General features: G+C 39.3%; 1 protein-coding gene across 1 annotated transcript in view; it reads right to left on the bottom strand.

Moving 5' to 3' along the window:
• LOC112144215 (receptor-type tyrosine-protein phosphatase N2) overlaps positions 1-19,504 on the bottom strand; it is a gene marked incomplete at its 3' end in the record, with an annotated part of 155,170 nt that overhangs the window by 31,773 nt on the left and 103,893 nt on the right. The window contains 3 exon segments of the mRNA XM_036216260.1: positions 1,687-1,764; positions 12,547-12,620; positions 16,330-16,477. Coding sequence (XP_036072153.1) covers positions 1,687-1,764; positions 12,547-12,620; positions 16,330-16,477 — 300 coding nt within the window.

Genomic DNA, 19,504 nt, shown 5'->3' with positions numbered 1-19,504 from the left:
ATTGTATTTTCTTGTGTACAGCACTTTGGGCCTCCTTGGCTGGTGGTGAAAGGTGCTTTATAAATGAATAAATGAATACTTACGACAAAGATTTACATTTTCTGTAATTTAACCCGATCAGTGTAACTCCAGTAGATTCCAGTAGAATTACGATGATCGTGTTACCGGTTGAAAACTAACAGTATTTTAAAGATTTTGTCTTTATTTGTGTTTAAGCGTCACCAGTGACGCCTCAGGTGTTAAAGCAGAGGTGTCAAACTCAATCGCACAAGGGGCCAAAATCCAAAACACACCTTAGGTCGCAGGTCGAACAGGACAAACATTTATTGAACACTCTAACACTACATTTTTAAAACTTTAAACTTTTTAAACATAATTATGGACTAGATGTATAGCATTGCTTATGATAATCCTAGTGTAATTGCTGTAAGCTGAATTTGGCAGCTGAAGATGCTAGTGCTAATAGCTGAAGGTGTAGAAATTGACAGCTGAAAACGCTGACGCTGATAGCCAGCTAAACTACTAGCTAAATGCATAATTAGCCTGAAAAAAGCCTAAATTAGCCAAAGCAACTAGCATGTAGCTGAAATATTAGCCAAACTCCAGAATAGCCTAAAAAAATCTTAGTAAATGCCAGAATAGTCCAAAAAGCTAGCAGAATGCCAATTTTTAAAACTTTAAAACTATAACTTTTTAGCATAATTATGAATAATAAAACAGCAGGGATATTATTCCAGAATAAATCAACTTAAACCTTAAATAACTTTCAATATTTTATTCTCCATTAAAATATATTTTGTCAAAATTATACATGTTAGAAATGAGCACAAGATAACATCGGGTCATTAATAACAATAAAGTAAAATGATCTGGAGGGCCGGATCCGGCCCCCGGGCCTTGACTTTGACATGTGTTAAACACGCTAAAGGCTGACGACGATAAAAACATGATGAAGAGTTTTAGGATTTTTTTAAAACTATTGTTTCTTAATTTAATTTCCTTTAAAATGCATCAGTACTGCATTTTCGCTTTAATTTCATAACTAGTCATTAATGCAGCTTGATTATCATTCGTTTACCTGCTGATTACATTTAATTACATTTGAGTCGTCTACCTTTTATCAGGAGCACAGTTAGGCAGTTTAAAAGCCTTGTTCCATTAAGCACATTTTTACTTATAATCACAAATGTGTAATTTTATGCTGCTATTATGAAACAGAGGGAGTTGAATATGGTGTGAGGTAAAAATCTACTACAGCAGAGTGTCCTTATTTGTTCCTTTACATCTGACACATCAAAGACTCCTGAATTTCCTGGACCAGGAGACCTTTCCTACCGTCACTAACACCCCGCTGTTCCACCCCAATAACACCGGCTCCAATAACGAATCGATCTCCTGCTCTCCAATTCAAACCCAATCTAAGAGTTGAGACAGTGGGAGAAGTGTTTTCCGCCGCCAGCATTAACAGCGTGTCCCGCTGTAGGCTGCTGAGCGTGTGCGGTGACGGCGGGTGGCAGTGGGCATGATGAGGGAGGAGAGATTGATCATTACAGCCACAGAACAAGCTGAACTCCTGTGTGGCTTTAACAAAAACGAGCTAACTCTTGTTTAAGAAAAGAAAAAGTATTGATTCCCCCCCCCCACGAATGTCTCTGTGTGCGCCAACGGATTCACGCTCGTCCTTACCTGCCAGAAATCCGCCACCGTGGAGGGCAGAGGGCCTTGAGTGGCGATGTAAGCGGGGTTTCTGGGATCATGATCCATCTGTGGGGAGGAGAAGGAAAGACAGATCAGTCCAACAGTCAGTCTCCTATTTTACTCAAAATATCTTTGTTTTGCAAAAAGAAATGTAATCCAGCACCAGAGCCTCCTTAGGATAACTTTGAACACAAGAAAAAACACATTTTATACAGAAAATCGTCACAATTCAAGGGGATTACAATTTAAAAAGAAAAAGACAGACTTATTGGCCCTAAAATGATCTCTAAAGCTATCATGAAAAATATATTTCTGTTTTAACCTTTTTCTTTTTAACAACTAAATATATTCCTAAAACTTGATATCTAATTCTGGGGCTCACAGCAGCAGTAAAACACCTCTGCTGAGGTGTAGCTACCAGGAGGAAAGGCTTGCCCTTGACAGTAATGAAACAAGAACTATTGTGTCAAAGGTAATAAAGCTTAATAAGCTCAGGAACTGTACAGACCCACTCCAATGAACATCATCTTTTTTGTGTTTTTAACATGTTCTTGTAGCGAACTATATAAAAGAATTTATGAATAAAACTGGGTTTCTGAGTATTTCTTTATTCAGAAAACCGGATGCTAGAAAAAGCTCAAACTAACAATGCAGCTACTGAAATGGCCGTGCCAAAGTCCCCCCCCCCACCCCACACAATCATCATGTGCGAGACATGAGGGGTGTTCATAACTGTACGACTGGATTTATCTAAAATTGCTCGTCATTATTTTTCTGGCGTAAATGTCAGCTTGTGTCAATAGTCTAACCCACAATCCAGAATTGTGTTTTTAATAAGCTACTGCCGCTGTGCATAAAATGTGTCTAAAAAAATGGCAAAGGCGTTTTTATTTTGACTAAAAACTCATAATTATAGCTAAAAAATCACTTGGAATGATTTTACAATAGAAAAAATATGATTGGATAAAAAAAAAAACAGGGAATCTATTTTGTCTCTTAGGATAAACAGAAATCCTGTGTTTTATCATGGTTCACCTTTTGCTGTTTTTCTATGTTCTGCGTCCTGATTGGCTGTTGTCCTTTTTCAATTAATTTCCTTTGGTAAAAGGGGATATTGGTTTCATACCAAGTAAGCTTGTGACTTAATCAGTGATATCTTGGGTAGATGGACTTTCTGTTCTCCTAAAAAACAACTTTTTTTAAAATGTATTTTTAGTCAATAGTTAAAAATACTTTTTATTCAATAACAGATGACTAATCAACAAAGTGTTTATTCAATCAGACATAAAACTGCCACAGTATACAGTTGTGGTCAATGACCACAAATCTGTGTTGTTTTCTGGGACATTGTTTCTGCAGAACAGCAGCAGCTTAATTCACCTCTGAGTTGTGGGCGGGACTGTAGGCACAGAGCAAGCCCATCCCCCACTTCCCATCACCCACAGCCGAGAGAACTCAGCTTGCACTCTTTACCGCTAGCTTACAGCTCTTCATACCTCCAAAGTAACATCAGCGGAGCAACAAAGATGATGAGCAGTATTGTAGCCCTCTAGTTTTGAGCCAGATCCTAGCTCAGACGAGGAAAATGAAGAAGTACACAGATCTATTTGTCTGGAAGTGGATGCAACAGAATGGAGCAGGAAGCTCAGGACCTGCCCAGCGTATTTTCTACATTAAAAATACAAACTTTTCAAATGACATTTTCTCGTCTGGTCCAGACTCACAACAATTTATATAAAGAAATACTCTGCGGATATATCTTTATTTTCTTCCAATATGTCCTCCATCATCACAAAAATACAATTTTAAGAAAAAACAACAAAAACACAGTTTTCAGTGGAATGGATCTTTAAAAAATATATCTTATACAAGCCTATTTGTAATCCTTCCAAAACAGACTTTACGTCTCTGGATTGGACCACACCCCCACACTCCATGTGTGGGGGTGTGGGGACGTGTGGGGACGGGCCAAATCCATAACACTGAGCTGTTTCCTACCAGAATAAAATGATTTAAAACAGACTTTAAATTAAATTTTGGAAAGATTTGAATCTAAAAATGTAAATACCTGATGATAAAAAACTCAAAAACCTGCTGTTCACATGTTTTTGGTTACATTTAGTTGATTCTTTATTATTTTTGTATGTTTCTTTGTAGCTGGAGCTTCAGCTTAAGTGTTGACATTTTTACCTACTGTAACTCTAAAAATCGTTTGTGCAATCAATGCAATTCTATCAGATTCTGAAGTGAAGAAAAGCAGCTTTACAGTCTTACCTAGCACTTTACCTTAATAATGTAATGTGGTGAAAGCTAGAATGCAATAACTGTTAAAGAGTGATATCTCCGGTTGTTAACGGGTTAAAGTCCAGCTTGGGGTCATTGTACCTTTGGGCAAGACGCTGAGCCCTCAATCAGAAAATCTTTGCAAAGTGACTAGACAAAACTGTCATTAATTGTTTTCAGATTTGCGTTTAACTACATTGGGTGTGAAAGGTGCTGAAGGAATTTCACCTTCCATTCTTTGAGCCCCTTCAGTATCTAACATGGTAAGTATTTTACGTCAAGAAAAGGTTCAAACTTGGAATAACTTGAAGTATTTGAAGAAAGCTGTGATTTTCCACCCAGCAAATACAAGTTTGTGAACATCAATTGTTGCTTTTAATAAGATTTGTATTTTTATTAAGCTACGGCCGCTGTGCATAAAATGTGTCTAAAACACAATATGATTTTGAACAATGAACCTAGAAGTATCAGTGAAGTTTTAGAAACCATGAAATGCAGCTCCAATCAAAACTTTGAGGAGCAACTTTTCAGCTAAAAGATTTAAGAGGATTTCTGTCAGGGAATAATCTATGATCTTCATATCACCAAAAAAAGTAACTTCTTCTGCTCTTTATTCCTAATTAGCATGTCCGTGTGTCAGAGCTCTATTTCTTTTCTCTCAGCTCCGACATTAACAGCCGAGAGCTTCAGAAGAAATTGAGGGGTTGAGGAGTAACTCTGACTTGTTCCTTAACTTCAGGAAAATTACAGAAGGATGGCGGAGGCGTTGAAGACAGGAGCCATACGTGAGCAGAATACGCAACCAAGTCAGTGACACCTCCGCTTATTAGCATGCAAATTGTACGGTAAATGCAATAATTGGCAAGACCAATTTAGCTGGAGGCAATTACGTGGAGAAGGCATAATTTTAGGGTCTTTTCTGCACACAAAATTCTCTTTAATGCTTCTCTGTTCCTTGTGTGAATGCCAAACAGTAATGCACTTGTAATGAACTTAATGGACAGAAAGAGAGAGTGGGAAAAAGGTGACATGCTACCAAAGAGCTCGGCTCATTAAAACACCCACTGAAGGAATTGCATCACGGACCTCAGAAGTGCTCTTATCTGAAGACAATATGCAGACGGACATTTTATGACCAAACACCAATTTTGCACAATACATTTTAGAGCATGAAAAAAGCAAACTGAACTTATTGTTTGAACTTTTCCTCATTTCAAATGAAAGCGGCTCAATTGTGAAGCCAGTTCATCATGGAATATGATATTTGTTAATCTACTTACCATACTTTTTGTACTAAAAGACCCATCGTCAATGAATGATCTATTTTTTAACTTATGACATATATAAGGCGAACTAAACTATAAGACAGATTAGGCGAGATAAAAGAAGGAGATCCACTGCGTGGCAGGTCTGCAGCCGCTTTAACACACATTCAAAAGCAGCTGCAGGTTGATGTCACTAAAGCTGTGAACCAGTCAGCACTTTATCTCATCATTTTAATGTCAGTGCGGTTTTTAGTCGCTACGTAATGTGATTTACGACCATTTCTCTCCTCATGTTATTCGCTGATTCTCTCGCTTTCTTAAACAAACGCATTGAGCATGCTCGTCTTTCATGGTACATTTGATTTTTTGTCCGGGACACTCAATTCATTCACAGTCAACTAGATTTATTTCTATGCAAGCAGGAGGTTGGTTTGATTTGCAACGGGACAAGAAAAACATTTCATGATTCATAAAGGTTTCTGAACACTGTTGTAATCAGTTGTTCAAGAAAATACCTAAAAACATTCAGCAAAGAAGCAAAAAGAGCACAAAGTCATTAAAAAAACAATGCAGTGGAAGATTGTTCAAGAGGAAGACTGCAAGTGAGGACGAAGATGTAAAATCTCAAATTAGTGGATTAGAAGAAAAAAAAAAGAGAAAGAAGGAGGAGTAAGATACTTTGGGACCTCCATCCATGAAGTGGGATAAGATGGCATATGTCTAAACCTGGTTGGAATTTTGGGAGAATACCGTAACATGCAGCAAAAGGCACGACACGCAGTCACCCAACAACTGATGAGATTCAGGACAGGCCTCTTTGAAACATTAGGAGTGCAGTCAGTTTAGATCTGGTTCTATTTCCTGCATTTCTTAGATTTATCAAGCGATATCAAGGCCACAAATGTCGTCTAAATCTAGATGTATTCTCAGCTCCATTTATCTTTATTTACTGCTATTAAAACGTTTATGTGGACTTTATTTGTTATAGTACCATCATGAGGAAAAATGTACTTTCATCCCTATTTTAACATGACACGAATTAACCACAATAAAAGTGTCAGCCATCTTGGAAGTGTTAGCCACGTAAGAAATGTTAGCAAACTTACAAATGTTAGCCACTAAGAAATGTTAGCAAACTTACAAATGTTAGCCACTAAGAAATGTTAGCAAACTTACAAATGTTAGCCACGTAAGAAATGTTAGTGAACTTACAAATGTTAGCTACTTTAGAAATGTTAGCCACATTAGCAATGTTAGCCACATCAGAAGTGTTAGCTGCATAAGTAGCATTGGCCACATTAGAAGCATTAGCATAGTTATTCATGTTAGTAGTGTTAGCCAAGTTAGAATCGTTGAGCGCATTAGAAGTGTTAGCCGCCTTAGATGCATGAGCAACATTAGCAATGTTAGCCATGTTAGAACCATTCTCCATGTTAGAAGCTTTGGCTGCATTAGACGCGTCAGCAGCGTTAGAAGGGTTAGCCGTGTTTGAAGCATTACCGTGTTAAAATTGTTAGCTACGTTAGAGTATTCATAATACCTGTAACTCCCAACGTTGGTTGCAACTCTAAAAAAATAGATTCTGCTTAAACAAACGCTCATGTGACCACGCTAACTAACAACCTTGTTAGTAATGCTTTTAAAAAACTTTCTGTGTTTTCGATTAAAAAAATGAAGTGAACATGTCTCAGAAGATCTGAAAAGGGAAGAGCCAAAAGACTTACAAGAAAAAAAAATCGAATAAGAAGGTAAACTAAAAAAACTAAGCACAAGACTGGAGGAAGTGAAATGATAACAGAGCTGCGGTTTAACAATGGCTGAACAAAGAAAAAAGAAGAAAAAGGCAGAGGAACACGGATCTAGAGATTCAGAGGAAAGGACAACTGCACATCTCTTTCTGCCCTCCTTTCTTTTCAATCTCTCCAGACACACATGGTGACTGCTGACATCCTGAAACACTTCCTGAATTAAACCTTGCCATTAATGACACTGCAAAATGACAAACGTCTGTCTGTCTGCCTTTCACACACCCGTCTCAAAGATGAGCTAAAATGGAGGGTGTGACATGTATAATTATCCCCGCCGCTGGGTTTTTGTCTTTTTTTATGGTAGGAAGGAGAAATTCTGCACGTGTCAGTCTGTCAGAGGACGTCAGACGGAGAACAGGACTATCACTGCTGTCCCACTCCTCAGGGAGCCTGACAGGCCCTCTGCATCAGTGCAGAGCTGGCAGCTACATGGATTAAAGGCAGCTACAAGTTCACAGGAGAAAGGAAAATATCCTCTGGTGCCCCTAAATGTTTTCGGATGTAAGGTCAGTCCAAAGTTATTAAATGTAAAAAAAATGATTTACTGTGTATTCAAACTAGAGCTGTCAGGCGATTAAAATTTTTAATCGCGATTAATCGCATTTTGTCCTGAGTTAACTCGCGATTAATCGCATATTAATATGTGGCCCCTTTTTTAGGAAAAAAATGTGTGCTTCGTGGAATTTAGCAGTTCTACATTAATTATGAAAACAAGAATGGTAAAATTAATAGTTTTAATCAGAAATACTTTATTTTGTAACATTGTATTGAGATAAACTTTCTAAACAATAAAAGACTGTAACATAAAATGTCTAACAAAAGCCCAAGTGCAAGTGAAGGGCATTTTAAATTCAAAACTTCAATCAACGTTCAGTAAAATAAAATAAAAAAACATCAAAAATAAAATTTCCATAACACTTTCATGTTCATTTTTTGTCAGGACCAAATATTTTCCTCCTCTGCTGAACTACAGTAATAAATGAAATAGAGATTTATCATTTCCAATGAACTTTTGTTTTTTAAGACATTAAAGACTGAGAAAAGCGGGATACTCTGTGGATAGTTTGACAGTCTGTTACTGCCGCCGCGTTCTCTGGCTGCAGCTCAGCGGAGCTCACACCATGAATATGCCGGCAGACAGAGAACTATGCTGGGGCTGGATCACGCTCAAACCTCCAGAACATTTAGAACGTCCCCCGGTGTGCTTGTTGTTCGGAACGTCGGGGGTCCGCAGCTCTCGGGACGCGGCGCCGGACGCGAGCCGGTACCACCAGACGTGGTACTGGACACGAACCGGAGCCGGGTTAGAGTGCAGGAGCTCTCCAGGTCCTAGCGCCGGGCTGGTTCTAGCTCGCAGCTCGGAGGTTGGAGACCCGCCCGTGATCTCGTGAGAGCAGCCGGTGAGTTAGGGCGGGACGCCCGCGCGCGCGGTATGGAAAGGCACGTATGAGAAAATCCCATTGACTGTAAAAATAATGGACTTATCGGACTATGAGGTCCCCCCATTATATACAGTCTATGGAAAATCCGCGATTGATGCGTCAAAAAAATTGTCGGCGTCAAGCACGTGTCAGATTAATGCGTTTTTAACGCGCTAAATCTGACAGCCCTAATTCAAACATATGTTTAAACTTGACATAAGATTTCAGCTTTATTATTTTTTCTTTTAAGTTGCAGATTACAAATCACTTTGATAGTCTGAGCAAACTTTGAAATGTCCGACTTCTATCAGCTTTGAGCGTTTGCCACATGCACTCATCAGGACGTCGACACGTATGGGTTCTTTTGGATTGTCAGGGCCCGTTAAGAGTCGTAGTGGACGCATCATAAAGGGAGTGCAGGAGTGTTTTGCAGTTCCCTTGAGGCTCCTACAGCCACCTCAAGGTCATCATGAAAATGGAACGCACCATTGCTGTGCGTGTGGTAAGGATATCGTGAGGCTGCATAGAGTTATGAGTTACAGGTGACGCTGTTGTACGGTTCACTAACGCCTCACTAACCTCATGATTCGATTCAAATATGAAATAGTTGTCAATGCATCCCAGATATGCATTTTATTATTTTAGAAATGTTTCTCTTTACTACAAGACAATAGACCAGGGGTCTGCAACCTGTGGCTCCGGAGCCAGATGCGGGTCTTTTATCCCTCCATTGTGGCTCTTTGACTTCAAAGAAAACTTCAAACTTGACTTAACTAATTAATTTGAGTTTACATTTTTGACATGTCAGATAGTCCTAACTGATCAAAATGATAGTAAAAGGTTTAATATACTTCATCATCAGTCATTTGCATGTATAGATAAAAAAGTGGAATCTACATATAAAACACTTGGGTTTTTATTCACTTGTAAAAGAAGAAAAATGATAAAGGAACACCAACATCAATCATATTAAATCTCATACTTCTTGCATTTTAATTAAAGTAAATCTTCTGTAGCTGGAGGATCTGATTAAACACAAGTCGTGTTTATTTTGAAAGGAGCGTGAATGTGCTACTGTCAAAAGTTATAGATAGAAAAACTCAATTGTAGAGAACAAAGCTATATTTTATAAATGGATGTCTCAATGCCCTCAAAAACATAAATAACATGTATTTTTCTAACTTTGAGGTCAAACTTTGCGGCTCTCGCTACTTTTCGGTCCATAAGAACTTGGACCAAATGGCTCTTTTAGCGTTAAAGGTTACAGACCCCTGCACTAGACCAATATGACTTTTCTCCTCCAAAGTGCATCTTTCTATAGTGTATAGTAGATCTATAGTAGATCAGTATATGTTTTACTGAGAGCATAAAAATTCTGACATGAAAAATATTTCCTTGGAGAATCAAAAATCAAAAGGGATTTTTTTTCTCTGAGCTCAACAACCTTACATAAGAAAATGCTACGCTTCATCATTAGACCTTTGATAATCGGTTTTTAGTACTGGCATCTTGCTGACTGACGCACGCACAGGGTGTGCGGATCATATGTAAGTACCTGAAGGACGCTTGCCCACACATTAAACTCTGATTATTTCATTGTCTTCATTTCTAACAGTCAGGGAGCCCACACTGATCACTTGAACAGCGCTAACGAGCTGCTTACAGAGTGTCCAGGATTAGGTGGGGTTGAAAAATAATCTAAACTCCATATGAGGCACCAGCATCTCACCTACTTCACCCTTACATGTTGTTAAAGTGTTTGCTATGACCTGAAGTCCACAGACAAAAATGCACACGAACATTTTGGCTCTATAGACTGGCCTTGATGTTTCATTCATTGCCAACTGTGTATTCCATTTATCCGTATCCACACTCATGACTAAAACTGTTTGCTTCTGCTTCTTTTTTTTAATTTTTGCTAGAAATAGTTAAGTTGTTTTCAACACAACAGAGTATTATAGCTACAAAGTGAACCAAAAAAAGAAAAAAATACTATCATACAAAACTTTAAAAAAGTGAAAAATGTTCCAAAATAACAAAACAACTTTAAAAATCAATTTTCACCTGAGATGCAGATACATTTCTTTAACAGAATGTTAATTCCTATTTTATTCATCTACGTATTTGTCTGAAGCACATCATCCAAGTTTATTTTTAGATGCTCATCTCCAAGTGTTGCTAGCGATATCGTCAACTGCTAAATCTGATATTTGTAGTTTTTCATGATGTTTTGAGCTTTCTTTAGAATCTATTGAGACCTTGTTCTACACTGGCTGCTCCTCTATAGAGTGGAGTAGATGATCTTGTGAGATAGCTTCCTTTGTAATGAATTTCTCCACTAGCGTGACCCAACACAGCCATCCTCACCTGCATACCCGTCTGCAGGTAAATCACTAACAACGCCATTGCTGTTTTTAAACAGGAGCCTCCAGAACAAGGAGATCTTTCTAAAACTCCAGATAGGGAGCTGCTTTAACAATGAGGATTGGCAGTAATGAAGAGCCAAGAACTTATACAGACTCTGTCTTCTCTTTTTAATGTAATCGTTTGTCTTTCATTTCTGTCCTCATTTCCCCTCCCGCACCAGCTCTGTCATCTCCATGAGAGCCATTACTTCTCTGTCCTGTCTTCATCTCTCTGATGCACATCAGACTCACAATTAAAAAGGCTGTGGTCTGTCATGGGAGAGCACATTCACGGTCAGGGTCAAACCTCTGGTGGGGAATTTCTTGTACTAAACTCGGTTTTTGTAATTACTTTTAATTTGCCGTATTCACACTGGAACTGGCGTTTCTAATATCATTGTAGGAGCCTCACTGTCTTATTTTAGGCCGGGATCATTATGAACTCGGATTGTTATTGCCATAAGGTTTTGCTGGCGCTGTGGCTGCAGTAAACTGTTGTCAGAGGAGCATCTGAACTCAGGCAGGCCTGCGGTATCATTACAACCCAGAAGTTCATCTAAAGCGCCACAGACTCACTCTCATTTAGCCAATTAATTTTAACGAACAAGACAGACTTTTTATAGATAAGAAGCTGGAAGATGGAAAAAGATCTCGTCTTCTTTGGATGAAGTGTGGGTGAGCGCAGTTTGGGCAAATTCCTCAAATAACTGTGTGCCGCGCACTCAAAGACATTCTTTCCTGGTTATTACAGTGCGTGGGAGGTGGGAATGTGTGCTTGAACCGTCACTGAATGTGTGCTCATGTGTCACTGTGCGCTATTGCATGTCTGTGTGGGTGTTTGCACCCTGTACCCCGTGTCATCTGTGTTAGTGCGCGCAGAGTGTGTGTTTCTGTTTGTGTGGGTTCCTGCACTGGAGCCTTTTTTCTTTTTTTAAGTTTTTGTGACATTTGATAGCATTTCTTTTTTCTTCTCATAGCGTTTCGATTGCCCCTCTGTTCAAGTTCTTGCTCAAACACGCACAATCACACACGCTCACAAGCTGTTTTGGTGTGACGCCCAGATTTGAAATGCATAGCGTTCCTGTTGCTTTTAATGGAATACCACTGTATCTGCCTCAAGGGGATAGTAAACCTGCTATTCCAACACGGTCTCCAAATTGATTCACTAACGCACAGAATTCACATGGCTGTTCCTTTTTTCCATTCTCCTTCCTCGGGCTGTTTCTGCTGCTTAAAGTTGCACCGGGCCAAAAGATGGCCTCAGCAAGCCAAGCGCGTCGTAACAGTAAACACAAAGTAGTGTCAAATTAGCATAACCCAAGGTCAGAAACAATCGTTTCCAAAGACCCTGCGGATCAATTTTGTTTCCACAAATGAGAAGCGAGCAGAGAGTTGTGCACATGTCCTTTCTCACACCTTCCCCAAGTGAATACCCGCCTGGGGTGTTTGCTGTGTAGCAATCATTAATATTCATGGTGCAGAACATGCACACGGAACGAGGCTGCCACTGAAGTTAAGCAAGCGTTGTATCAAAATTTATACTACACAACAGCACGCTGGCTTTGCCTCGGCGGTGCCCCGTGGGGATTGAGGAGACCCGGCACAGCGGCAGCAGCAGCAATGACGACCACGACGCAGCCAGTCAGAATGCAGAGAAGGTACTCACAATGGGGCTGGCATTGATGTAGTCGGAGTTGCCTTGGCTGTTCTCCACCCTCAAGGTGATTCTGGAGTGATCATCTGGAAAGAAACATGAGGAATTCAAAGGATATTGTCCCGCCATGCAAGTTCGTTCTCCATGAATTCTGATGAGGTTGTTTCATCTGTGAAACGACTTTCATGTCCTCCAGAGTTTACTCAACATCACTGCTGCAAAGGTTGACCTCACACTAAAATATTAACTGCACTTATTTAAGAAACTTTTTTAAATATTGGCAAAATATTTCCTGGAAACCTTTCCTGAAAAAAATTCTAAAACAGACTAAATTATAAGTCCATATTTCAAACTGAAGAGCTTAAAGACCCACTCCAATGGAAATCCTGCTTTTGGTGTTTTTAGCATGTTCTTGTAGTATTTTTCTCATAAAAGACAAAATACAAAAGTTGTGACGCAGCAGCTTTCTTCCTTTTATGCTCCAATTCTGAAGCATTCACTTGCAGACAAATAGATCCATTATCGTCTTTGTTTTCCTGATCTCAGCTAGCATTTGGCACAAAACTGAAAGGCTGCCTCGCTCCACTGTTGCTCGCCGTTTTTTGCTATGCTATATAATGGGCTTGTGAGGTGCTATAAGCTAGCTAGAGCACATGTGTCAAAGTGAAGGCCCGGGGGCCGGATCCGGCCCAAAGGATAATTACATCCGCCCTCCTGATAATTTTTGATTTTTATGATTAACGGCCCAATGTTATCTTGTAACATCCCAATTTTGATAGAATGTATATTTTATGGAGGGCAAAATATTGAAAATTATTTATGGTTTCGGTTGATTTTTTTCCTGTCTGTATTATTCCTGTCTGTTTTTATTCATATTTACGTTAAAAAAGTTACATTTTAAACGTTTAAAGAATTTTGTCTTTTTTTGTATTCAATAACTGTTTGTCCTGTTCAGTGCGCGGCCTGTTGGCCCCCTGTGCGATTGAGTTTGACATCCCTGAGCTAGCGGAGTGAGTTTAAAGAAAGGGTTGATGGGAAATTAGCAACACCTAATTTCTGTGCCAACAGTCCCGCCCACAACTCAGTAATTTCTACTGAGCTCCTGCAGCCCTGCAGATAACGTCTTAAAAAAAACTATTGTTTGTTTTGGCTAAAAACCTCATAATCATGATATAACTGGGAACACTTTTACAATAGATTCAAATATAGTTGGAGTGGGACTTTAAAAAAGCGTAAAAAATGCAAGTAAAATCGCATCTTTTAAGTCCATTAAAAAATTAATACAAGAACTTTTCAATTGTTATATTTGACCATCAACAAATATATTTTTTTGTTTGTTTTTTTGTCTTACAGGAATCAAATCTAAGTTGGGAGCACGATTTGTTCCTAACAAACCAGCTTCCCAGCTGACAGTCCAGATTTCATTAGGCCTTTGAATGTTGGAGAGACTGGGATGGCACTTTTTTTTAGATGGGCTATTTCCACAGAAGCTTAAGAATTTTAATCATTGATGAGGTCTGTGCAGGAGAGCTTTAATAGAAAACTAATTTACAACCCTTCTGCTCGCTGCATCTGCTCCCCGTTTCTCATAGTCGAGGCTGGGAGCTGAATAAACAGAGAGCATTGTGGAGCGGGGCAGAGAGTACGCCGCCACCGATAGAAGTTAGGGTAACGGCTAACATGGGTTTCATCAACAATGTGGTCTTCTGCACGTGGACAGTGGGAATGATCATCATCAAAACTCTTCAGCTAATAACGTCTTATCCTTAAACTTGATGTCAAGAATGAAAATTACATTGGACTAAAGCTTCAAGCTATGGACCTGCTGCAGACTAGCCAAGGCCTGGTTTTCTTCAACACCTCAACACCTGAATTCATATCCAGCTATGAAAAAAAAATCACTTGTGTTTTGCTAAATTAAGGTAGTCAATAGGCGTCAAGCTGAATTACTTCTAAACGTGTCATCTACAATTATCTTTGTTTTTTTTTTTTTTTTTTTACAATTGTGTTAACCAGGTAGTCTTTAACACTTCAATAGCTGAGCTTTAGTGCCGGTGTTGGCATTTTTTCAACTACAGTAGCTCTTCAGTTCTTTATGCAAAAATCGTAATTCCAGATTCTGAAGTGAAGAGCAGCCTCACATTGATATGTAACACTACACGTCAGTAATGTGTTGCAAGTCTGTGTAAAGGCAATAAGAAAAGGCGCTTTTTTTGCGACACCAGCCCCATCTTGAGGACCAGTCCATGTCTGGTACCACGTCCCTCAATTTTGTGAACAGCCAGCTGGTCAAAAAAAGCAACAAGTTGGGGACACCCAAAACATCAAAAAGTGACGTGGAGGGGCACAAAGTGTTACAATTTATCAGAGCATGTGGTATTTAGGTGTCCCCGACAATATCTCTGGTGTTGAAGGTTTGTTGCTGCAATTACACCGGTTCCGATTTGTGAGGCGGCCGCGTCAAGTCCCAATACTAAGTCAATGTACAGACACAATCTGAGGTGTTATGGCGTGATTTGGGCATTGGGCGCAGTGAGCTTTGGGCATGTGACATTTTCTGTGACTTGATCAAAGGGTAGAAAAATAATCCAATATGGCTGCTCAATGCAGGGATTTTGGTCCTGAACTTCCATCCATTTTCGTAACCTGCCGGGACTGTGGAGTTGCTGGAGACTGTCCCAGTTACTGTTGGGCGAAGGCGGGATACACCCTGGACAGATCGCCAGTCTGTCACAGAGCCCACAGAGCTGGGGCGATCGAGCACGCTATGCTAGCCAGCCAAATGGTGGACAGCGTAGCGATCTATTGAGCTCAGATGCCCAGGAACCGACAGGCTGGGAGCAGAGCTCGCTATACTGGCCTGCTGGTGGTTAGCTGCCTGGCAGACGGACAACGGCCACAGGTCCAGTCATAGTGGGAGCGATCGTTCCAGCTTCAAGAGCATATGAGGTTTTTTATTTCCAATCAAGAAAACAATAAAAAGATCCTCCAGTTTTATTTTAATTTTCCCCCTCTCGGGTCAGTGCTCATACTGGGCCACAGACAGTAACGTTTCAAATGGCCGTCAGGAATGAAGTTCACCGCACCAGGAGAGACTCTGGATGATCTGGTGAACCTAGACAGAGTTGCTTGCTTGCCGGTGCCTCTGTAGAGATCTCCAAACATCTAAATCCAAGCTACTTGCACAACATCATTCATGTTTTCAATGATGTGGCAATGAAGTCCAGAAAAACTTTGACGGTTGCTCCGCGACTGCATGAGGCTTCAAGGCGTTCAGCAGTAAATTTGACTTGCATCAAAAGAGAGGCGACAGATGCAAATTTGACACGTGAATGGGGTCCAGTATGACTGCAGCATCAGGGAATGCTAGACTATGAATGCTATAACTTTAACGTTTAGGGATGGTGCCATCCTTTAAAAAAAAATAGAACCAAACTGCACAGATGAATGTGCAAACCAGCAGCTAGAATCAGCATGTATGGGTTTAGAACATAATCTAATAGATGAAATTTGTTTGTGTGTCTCTGTTCTAGTGATACTACAAAGGAATTTGGTAAATCAATCCTGTTTCAGTCAAAGCTGTACCACTATGGAAGGATGCTAATTAACTAAATATTTGGTTGCAAGTTCAAAATTGACACACAAACACAGAGTTCTTTGGTATTAACAAGTCTGGCCTGAACTAACAAGTCTAGCTCAACATAGCAGCTTTCTGTCATGAACTTCCACAATAAACTCAAAAGTTTGGCATAAAGAAAAAAAATCAACAAGAGTAAAATAGGTAATGATGCTTACATGCAACAACAGCAGCAGAGCGGTTCTTCTTGGCGTTGCCATCCTTCAGGCCGACGGTGCGAGCACTCGGCTCCGCTTGGTATGCACACAGCGCCTCCCACTCCTTCTCCAGACGATCTTTGTTTTTCAGATGGTCCTCCATGTAAGACTGAGGAAGTTGAGAAGAAGGAAAGGTGAGACAAGATGTAAAAGTTGTACATTTGTCATCATAAAAGAGAGGTTTGGAATGTTTACTGCAGGGTTCCATTTTATACAAAATCATCAATGCTTCTCTGAAGCACACGCAGGACTGGATTTGGGATTGAAAAGGCACTAATAATGAATATGCACATGGTTTTATCTCACAAAATAACTTTAATGAACCCTCTGTCATGCGCTTTATTTGAATCTCAGAGGAGCACCAGAGCAGACAGCAGCTAATTATTCTGTCAATAAAGAAAAGATACTTGAGTTCTTTCGGCTGATTGTCAATCAGCTTCAAACTTAACCTGGGGCCTGAAATGGAGGTCTACATTACGGGGAAAAGATTCAAACATTTCTGTTGGAGTAAATCAAGGTACGGAATGCTAACCCTTTGGAAACAACGCTATCGCTTCTGGTTGATAAATCTTCTGGACTTTACAGCAGATCTTAGCCACTAGGAAAACGCCAAACACAAAAGGAAACTGATTATTTGGGCAAACCATTAACCTGAGATGTGAAGCAGTCATACATGTTTCTCCGCTTGTAGGAATCAAAGTGCACTCCTGTCTAATCTACTCTGGCTCCATCTCATGATTATCAGCTTCACTCTTCATTCAGGCAGTTTTCATACTTGTCCTCCAAAACAACTTGGCATGAATCCCAAACAAGCAGCAAAGTCATTGGTAGCCTTATCTTATGACGGAGTGAGTTGCTTTGTTTCTTGGTGAAAACCAGCAGCTCATGCATACAAAATATGGACAATTGGCTGTAATAGATGAGGGACCAAAACGAGCTTGTGCGGTTCCTTAAATGGCTCCAGGGATGATTTATAGTGGCAGTTACAAATGGGGCTGATGTTAATCAGAATTAGCCTGCAAAAAAAGGCCTAATGGCTTTTTGCTAAAATGAGAGGAAGTTTTTATAAAAATGGAAGGCGGGATGGGGAGAGGGGGCCATTTGGCAGATATTAAAACAAGTGTTTTTGTATAGCCTAATATAAAACTTTAATCTAATTTCTGATTCTATTTTACCCCTGAATTTACCCAGGATCTCTGAATATGTGTTTCACCACAATAAGGCTAAACAAGGTCAGTATTGTTCTAATAGTAGAAACACAAAAACACATTTAATTTCATACAATGCAGCTGGGTTGTCACACACACACAAACAATACATCAATGTCTATTCCAAGTCTCCAATGTTTTGAGAACATTTCTATACTTCAGTATATAACACCATAAAACAGTTCCATTATTATATTTCTTGTTATTGGAGGTCATTTTTTATAATCTCATGAAATCTATTTTGATACACCCCAAGAAAAAAATCCCAATCAGCTAAATTATACTTAGTACTTTGGGGGAAAAAAAATAAATAAAAAAGAAACCACCCACCATTACCAATGAACTGACCTCTATTAAAGATCCACTCCAATGAAAATGGTGTTTTTGGTGTTCTTGCAGCATTTTTCTCATAAAGCAAAAGACATTTAGATTTAAACTGTGGGCTTGGGGACTGCACTGTTATCATTACTGGAGCTACAGTTCATGATGTCAGTCTTCTGAAACTTACATGGTTTGACCAATAACAAAATTCAACTGTAATACATCAATTCAACCTGTAGGGGGCAGCACACAGACGGCGTTGACAATATTTTGAGGAATTAAATAGTTTTATTTCAATTTGTCAAAAATTTGGCAATGGCCAACAGAAAGCACTTTTAAAGCCCCATTTATAGATAGAGGTCAACAGCCAAAAAAAAGTTAATTTAGGGCTAGGTTACCCTTTAACCTCACACTATGAATTGCACATGCACTCACATATTCTTGTTCTGCTACCTTTGTGAGAACTTCGAGTCCACAAAACATATTCCAAAGTCTTATATCACAACTAAAACACATCTAACTTTCGGAATCAGGTCAACACTCTCAGAAATGACAAAAATAATTTAAAAAAATCCCTAAAATATTTAATACCCAAAGTAAGCCAGACTCCAAAATAGTATAAAGATATGCAAACACTCATTCTTGTCCTGTTACATTTGTGAGGACTTTCTGTCCATAAAACACATTCCAAACCCTTATATCACAACTAAGCAAAAAAAAAAAAAAAAAAAAAACAGAGATGACAAAAATATTTTTGGAAAACATTTATTTTTAAACATTTATAAAATATTTGTGGGCAAAAGTTAGTCAGTCCCCACAATAGTATAAAGATATGCATTCACACACTTGTCCTGTAATGTTTTTGAGGACAAATTGTCCAAAAACATTTTATAAATCTTAATATCGTAATTTCAAAAACATCTGACTGTCAGAATCAAGTCAAACCCCAAGAAATTACAAAAATATATTTAGTTTTTTTAAAACATCCTTAAAATATCTGATTGCAAATATTGGTCAGTCCCCACAATGGTGTCAATATATTCACACACACTTTCATGCCCTGCTACATTTGTGAGGACTGTGTCCACTAAACATCTTTCAAAGCATTTTGTCCCAACTAAAAAAACACAGCATCTGTCTGAAGCATGTCAGAAATGACTAACAGTTTTTGGAAACACCCCTAAAATATTTAACAGCCAAAGTTAGTCAGTCCCCACAATAGTATATACACACCCACACAGAGTGATATTAGTCATTCCTTCCTGCAGCAGCAGCTCTCCATTATATTGGCCTCAGAGCTGCTAAAAGCAGCAATGATGTAATATGAAGCTGAGTCCCTCCACCTGCACACAGCCGTTTATCAACAGCAGTAGGTCCGACCCCTCAGACGACACACATAAAGCAAATGCACATTCGCACATATAAAGCCCAAACTGCACATAAAGGTTTTTATAAGGTCATAAACCCACACATAGAAAAGCGATCTCCTACACACTGACAAGAGAGGCACAAAAGCCACGTATGGCAAATATTAGCTGGATAGTTACACAAAAAATGTATACAGAAATGCACACAAAACGCACAAAGTCAGATAAACAGAGTTTCAA

This window comes from Oryzias melastigma, linkage group LG17, assembly GCF_002922805.2.
Source record: "Oryzias melastigma strain HK-1 linkage group LG17, ASM292280v2, whole genome shotgun sequence".
NCBI lineage: Eukaryota > Metazoa > Chordata > Actinopteri > Beloniformes > Adrianichthyidae > Oryzias > Oryzias melastigma.
The sequence above is the reverse complement of the archived record's forward strand: the minus strand, read 5'-3'. Positions and strand labels throughout refer to the sequence as shown.